At 49.8% G+C, this 6,359-nt stretch overlaps 1 protein-coding gene across 1 annotated transcript; it reads right to left on the reverse strand.

Moving 5' to 3' along the window:
* Window positions 1–3,920: 3,920 nt before the first annotated feature.
* BO88DRAFT_344819 (histidine kinase G2) lies at window positions 3,921–6,131 on the reverse strand (the record flags this gene model as incomplete). Its single annotated transcript, XM_025703254.1, has 2 exons — window positions 3,921–4,624; window positions 4,682–6,131. 2 exons carry the CDS (start codon window positions 6,129–6,131, stop codon window positions 3,921–3,923), a joined length of 2,154 nt encoding a protein of 717 aa, XP_025561003.1.
* Between the last annotated feature and the right edge of the window lie 228 nt (window positions 6,132–6,359).

Below are 6,359 nucleotides of genomic sequence, written 5' to 3' on the forward strand. Positions count from 1 at the left end.
CTTACTAGCTTGATTTCTCTTTTAACTAAGTTCTGTGACATAGCAAATGCTTATGCAAGCATTAGTTTAGCCAATTTAAAATAGCTATTTCGAGAAAGTTCTATCGTCTGTATCAGGAACCCACCTATAAAGGTTAATAGTCCCCCTTTAGTCGTCTTCATATTCCTCAATGCTTACGCCAGCATGTCGAAAGTGACCTTCAGCGCTGCGTCTTTTCGCACCAACAGTATCGACACATGCTTGCAGGAAAGCATCGAAGCCCTGATCAGGCCGAGTTTCGTAATATTCCCAACTTCGCTTAATATAAGCCTTCAACTCGGCAAAGAATTCCTCAGTAGGGCTCAGGTCTGGTGAGTATGGCGGGAGGAACAATAATTTTACCCCGGCTTCAGAGCACATCTGCTTGACTCTCTCAGAGTGGTGGAAAGATGCATTATCAATAATTAGCACAGGTATTGGCTCTGGCTATCGTCCACAGTGCTGAAGTAGCTGCCCAATGAAATCCTCGAAGACGACAGCATCCGTTGAGCCTGTGAAGGCACGAGAAAGAAGTATACCGTCTTGGGCGTAGGAGGCAATATCTGATAACGTTGGCCACGACGGAACTTCGCCGCTTGAACTGGTGCCACTCCTAGTGGAGACCAACCCGTCCTTCTAAAACCTATCCGCTTATCACACCCAGACTCATCAACGGAAACTAGCTGGTACGAATGAAATTCAGATAGCTTATGGAAGTAGAAGTCTCGTAGATCAGGGTTCCGTTCTCTTGCTCTTTGCTGGGCTTTCTTTTTCGTCCAACCTTCGGAGGAAGGAGTCCTTTTTATGCTCGATGGCGACACTGAGATGCCGAATTCGTCGTATAGAAAGACTGCCATCTCTTCAAGGTATATACCGGGCTTTTCCGTCAGGTGTTCGCAAAGGGTTTCAAGCATCGGCGGAGTTATACTTCGTGGTCGACCTCCACGGTCCTTCCTATCTGCGCTTCCCACCACTGCGCTCCCCCAGCTTTGGGGAAAAGGGGGTAGAGAACCTTTCAAGCTCTATTGAAAGGGTGCCTGGAAGCTCTGCAAGGTGCTAGATTGATCGCTAGAGGGATACTGGGATACGAAAGCCACCCGACACGAAGCTGTTCTGGCGGAGTGACAGGGCACCCTCGAGTTCAGCTAGCTCTGGGATTGAGGCAGGAGACCCAAAAGAGATATTGAAAGATAATGCAGCCTGCCTCAGCGAGGGTTAGAACGAAGCCTAAGTGCTCTCTGGAGTAATGGAAGTTGTTAAGCCTGGCAGGTCAGTGGTTGCCGGGTGTGTTAAGGGCAAGGCCTACACCGAAACCGAACCACGTATCACCTGGACAGAGACAGCGCACCGCTGCAGGGTCGCAAAGCATATGGTGGGAACTGAGCTAGGTTAGTAGGGGGCGACTGCACAAGCAACATGCCGGCCGGGTGCTGCTAGTGAAGGCCTCTGCAAGACACGGTCGGCTGCTCGAGGGAGACCGCGAGCAGTAACGGGAAACTGCTTCTTAGAAGTAGCGGGCCGTAGCACCATAGCGGTGACCAGAGGGCACTGGACCGGGTATGTTTCCAGTTCGTACCTGGACCATCGCTGCGTGGTATCGCCGGCATTTATGCTTCCAATACGTACTTGAATCACAGAGATGTGGTATCGTCGCCAACATATCTTGCCGGATCGGCCTGCGGAGACCCTGTGGTGGCTCGAGAGGACGGATGCGCGTGTCGGTTGGCCTAGAGAGGGAGAGTATTATGCCTGATTCGTACTCAGGTCCCCAGGAGCTTCCTGGCGCGGCATCGCCCATATTACTATTGCCCGTACGGTTGGCTTAATGTGCAAACTCCAGAGCTGTTCACCGCAGCAGAACCTTATGGGCCGGGGTTCTGCCAATGGGGACGGGTAAAATCACTGTCTGAGCAGAAATGCCAGGCGGAAGATGGTACTGGAATCGACCGGACCTGTTAAGGCTGTGCCACAGGTGACCGCGAGCCGCCCTACCCCTGTTGTTTCTGGCGCCCGTTTACATTAGCACTATGGGAGACACGTATGCAGACCGATGGCGAAGCCATGCCGGACCTACAATCTGTACTGGGTGGATCAGTACAGATCGCGATCAGCAGCTCGGCACGGAACGGGTTTGTACGATTTGGGGTGGCAATCGAAAGCAGCCACCTCAATATCGAAAACTGAAATTGAAGACCTTCTCGATGACATTGGGAGCAGGATCAGAGCATCCATTCTCCGCAGAGCTAGCGGCGACATTGTTTCTGGCGCTTTGATCTCTTGCCCTAAACAGATGGACTCGGCTGGAGGTGGGTGGCAGTCCTTTCTAATGACACTTCCACGATTTAAGGAGATATCTCAAGCGATAGTTAAGATATAGCAATTGAATGTCACGTAATAAACCTAAGAAGCCAGTTTTTTGAGTAATCTCATTCTTGTAGACAGAAAATAACTTCGGAATTGTCGAAAGTTGAAAATGGTTGAAAGCATTGGCGGTTTCTGTACTTGCACTGGATCACGGTTTTTTGGCCATGCTAACAGTGATGAATAGAAAAGTACATTTTGGGTTCAACTCTGAAACAATCTCTTCGGCTCACGAGCAGTGCAGTCGCAAAACAGTCGTGGCATGTTTATTCCCACGACCATTTCACTGCTGTGCCGCACCAAAAAGGTGCTTGGGTAACTAATAGCGGTATTGTATCGTGACCATGATGCAACACCACCAGGACGGCTTTGTTTGTAAGTAGAGAGCACGATAAGTCTAAATATAACGTAATTCGCAACCGAGAGGATCATACAACCAACTCCCTACAGTCACTATTTTTACGTATATTATCACAACAACGCAACCAAGATAATAACTACTGCTTTGGAGATCTATTTATCTTATGCCCTATCCTCCACATCTGCATCTTGGCTACTGAACTGGTTTGAAACAAATAGACGGAACGGCATGAACGACCACTGTCTGTTGTACTGCTTGCAGTTTCCCGATAGAACCTTTTAACGAGTCGAGGTTCGTTGAGTGATTGTGCTCAGCTGGTTTCACTAGGACTGGCGTTCTATTAACAGTGACAGGTCAGCATCGCGTAACACGTTAACCTAGAACTGCAGTGATTTCTACTGCATACCATGAGTGGTTCCGGATCCATTAGTCCGAATCCACTCCAAAAATAGTCATTCCCAAACAGTCATACACATGAAGCGCATCAAAATAGCGGCGCAGTCGAAAATAGAGCAAGGAAGCTTGACGAGAAGGATCTAACGAGGCTTTACAACAATCGCCCGACCAAGTCCGTGTTGGACGTTGCTGGTCTATCTGCGTTATCACAGGGTAATCTTTCTGACCGAGAAAGATTTCGAGAGGGAATGGAACTTAAACAGTGACCGTGCGTCTTCTAAACAGTGGTCGAGCAGCTACTTTGAGGAGTGTTCCAGACGAGTTTTTATTAATCGCGTAGTTTTACACCTGGGCCATCGATAGGATTCTGCAATTACCTGCTCTAGAGACAACGTGGGTCATGAAAATGAGAATTACAGTATACGGCTCCCATCCAGTTCGGAAGAGCGGTTGCTTCCGCGGTGGGTCCGTAATAAATGGGAAAATAGAGCGCGCCTTCATCAACTCGTCAAAGGTATCTGGCTATCCACTGACTACTACTGCTCCCTGACTGGGTCCGCTGATATAATTGCCATCCCCTGACTGCTGTCCGCTGAAATCGCACGACCACTGCTTAAACAAGAGCGGTATGACTATTCAAGTAGGCGGTGCGACATTCTAAGAAGGCGGTAGCCAGAGGGGTGCTTATGGTTCGTCCATATACGACGAAACCCAAATATGGTTCCTCCCAGAATGAGCTTGGTAGCTAGCTGTATTGAATCGAATGAATCGTTAGTACGGCACATTATCTCCGTTTTGTCCACCTGATGTTTCTGGTTTCAGGTGGATCTCTATTCTGGGCTCCCACCGGGGACGGAGCAGCAGCACGTAGATGGTCTGGACTAGATGGTCTGGCGGGACTAGACGGTCTGGTGGGATTGGGTGGTCTGGCAGGAGACCGAATAGCAAGCGGCGAATCACGTCGTCCCCGACGAGATTGCTTGGCGACTGGGCTGCTCAATGTCCTCGCGCATTCGCTGAGTGACCAATTGCTGTATTTTTCTGATAAAGCGTCGGTTCTGTACGGCTTGTAGATTATATCGTCCATCCCCGCGTCCAGCATCGCGTTACTTTGCGCCTCCAAGGCGTTTGCGGTGACACCCAGGATCGGGATGCGGCTCGTGCGGTTTCTTTCAACTTTCCGAATCTCTCTTGTTGCCGACACCCCATCCATCATCGGCATCTCCTGATCCGCGAGAATGCAGAGAGAGTCATCAGACTGCACAGCATCCACGGCTTCATGGCCGTTAGCTGCTTCCGAGACGCGATATCCCAAAGTTCTCAATTCTCGCGACAGAACTTGTTGATTGATGACATTATCCTCGACCAGAAGAAGATTGTTTTCGGTTGTCCCGGAGCGCGGAGACTGAGGCGAGTTGGCTTGGTGATTTCCGTTGTGCTCCAGCTTCGCTGCGTTTGACCCAGTAAGGGGCCCCTTCGTGACGTGATCTTCGGATGTACTTCGGCGCTCGACTATTGCAGATTGGAAAGACTCACTCCGGACACTTGGCTCTGCTGTATGCCTGCGCTTGTCATCGCAATTGACGTTTGCAGCCACTTCTTCAACGTGAGTAACCACTGGGTCCTCCGGGATATCAGGCATGGGTTTCGTTTGGCTGAGACCAGTCATCTCGATCCCCTGTGCTTGAATCTCACTGCATAGGTTGTCCACTTCGGGCTCATTATCCATCAATGACCCGACGTCGCGTTCCCCAGCAGCATGGCGCACTTTGAAAAAGAACCCGAAGGTGCTTCCGTGGCCTCTTTTGGAGCTCACACCAATCTCACCACCATGCAGGTGACAGAGCTTTCTGCTGACATTAAGGCCAAGACCAGACCCGCCATAAACGCTTTGCGTCTTTGGCGTTGCCTGTCTGAAACGTTCGAACAGTCGCTTCTGATCTTCCTCCCCTATCCCAATTCCAGTATCTTTGACGGCTACCATGATGTACACCACTTGACCATTTCCCCATTCGGAAGTGGTGGTGGAGTCAAGGCTTCTTTCAGCCTGGTTCAGATTGAAAAAGACGACATTTGGTGGATATGATAGTGGTCGTTCGATGGACGCACCCATGAACACCCACACGTGTCTTTCTGTCTCATTCGCGGTGAATTTGATTGCGTTAGAAACAATATTGATAAGAACCTGGCTCATCCTGTCGATGTCGGCCATAACCCATTGGATTCCACACGCTGCGTATGAGTTATCGAGCTTGTATTCGAACTGGATGTCTTGCTTTCGCAGTTCTGGACGAAACATGACTAAACACTTTGCGAGATCTCGGCTTGGTTGTACTTTTCGCGGTGATATCGTCAACATTGACGCATCAAGTTTGGAGTATGTAAGGACGTCGTCGGCAATTTTCTTTTGATATGCAACGCAAACATTGATTGTTTCTGCTGCACGAGTTATGTCTGCTACCGCAACCTTATTGCATCTGTTCTTTTGATTCAGCGCCTCGTGTATGTTCTCTGTGCAATGCAAGATAGCGGATAGAGGATTCCGGATTTCATGACTGATCATGTCGATGAAACGTTCCTGTTGTTGCTTTCGTTCCCGTGCCTCTTCTGCAATTCTTTTCTGCGAGAGCTCTGCAACCTTTTCCGGAGTAATATCCGTAATCGTGCATACGAAGCCGCCATCCCGACGTAAACCAAGCCGATTTGAGTCCGTAGCGTCAAGGGGAGATAATGTCAGCATACGCCAGAGATCCTCATGGCCACGGATACGGAATTCAACGCGGCGCGCACTTTTATCTCTCGCCGCATCATGATAACTAGTAGCCACTCTCTCATAATCGTCCGGATGGATTGACTGCGACCAACATTCGAAAGACTTAGCCGTGTGGCGCGTCATCAGATCACGAAAACGCCGGTTGACGAAAGTCGACTCGTCTCGATAGTTGAGGATGGCAATGCCGGTAGGCAGCATATCAGCCAGCTGCTGGGCAGACATCTTGGCATTGCGTGTGGAATTCACGTTCTTCCCGTCATCGTCTCATGAGTGCGAACCCAAGTTTCTCGGCGGTAGGCTAGTATTCAATGATATGGTTATACTATCATTACCCGTGTCGACCTCCAAAGGAACTTGGCTTGGAGAGAGCAAGCAACTGTAGATGAGGAAGTCGCAAACCATGAGGTCCAGGATCCTCTGGTGGTGAACGTACCTGGAGAGTAGGTTAAC

The sequence above is a fragment of the Aspergillus vadensis genome (assembly GCF_003184925.1).
Source record: "Aspergillus vadensis CBS 113365 unplaced genomic scaffold BO88scaffold_18, whole genome shotgun sequence".
Taxonomy (NCBI): domain Eukaryota; kingdom Fungi; phylum Ascomycota; class Eurotiomycetes; order Eurotiales; family Aspergillaceae; genus Aspergillus; species Aspergillus vadensis.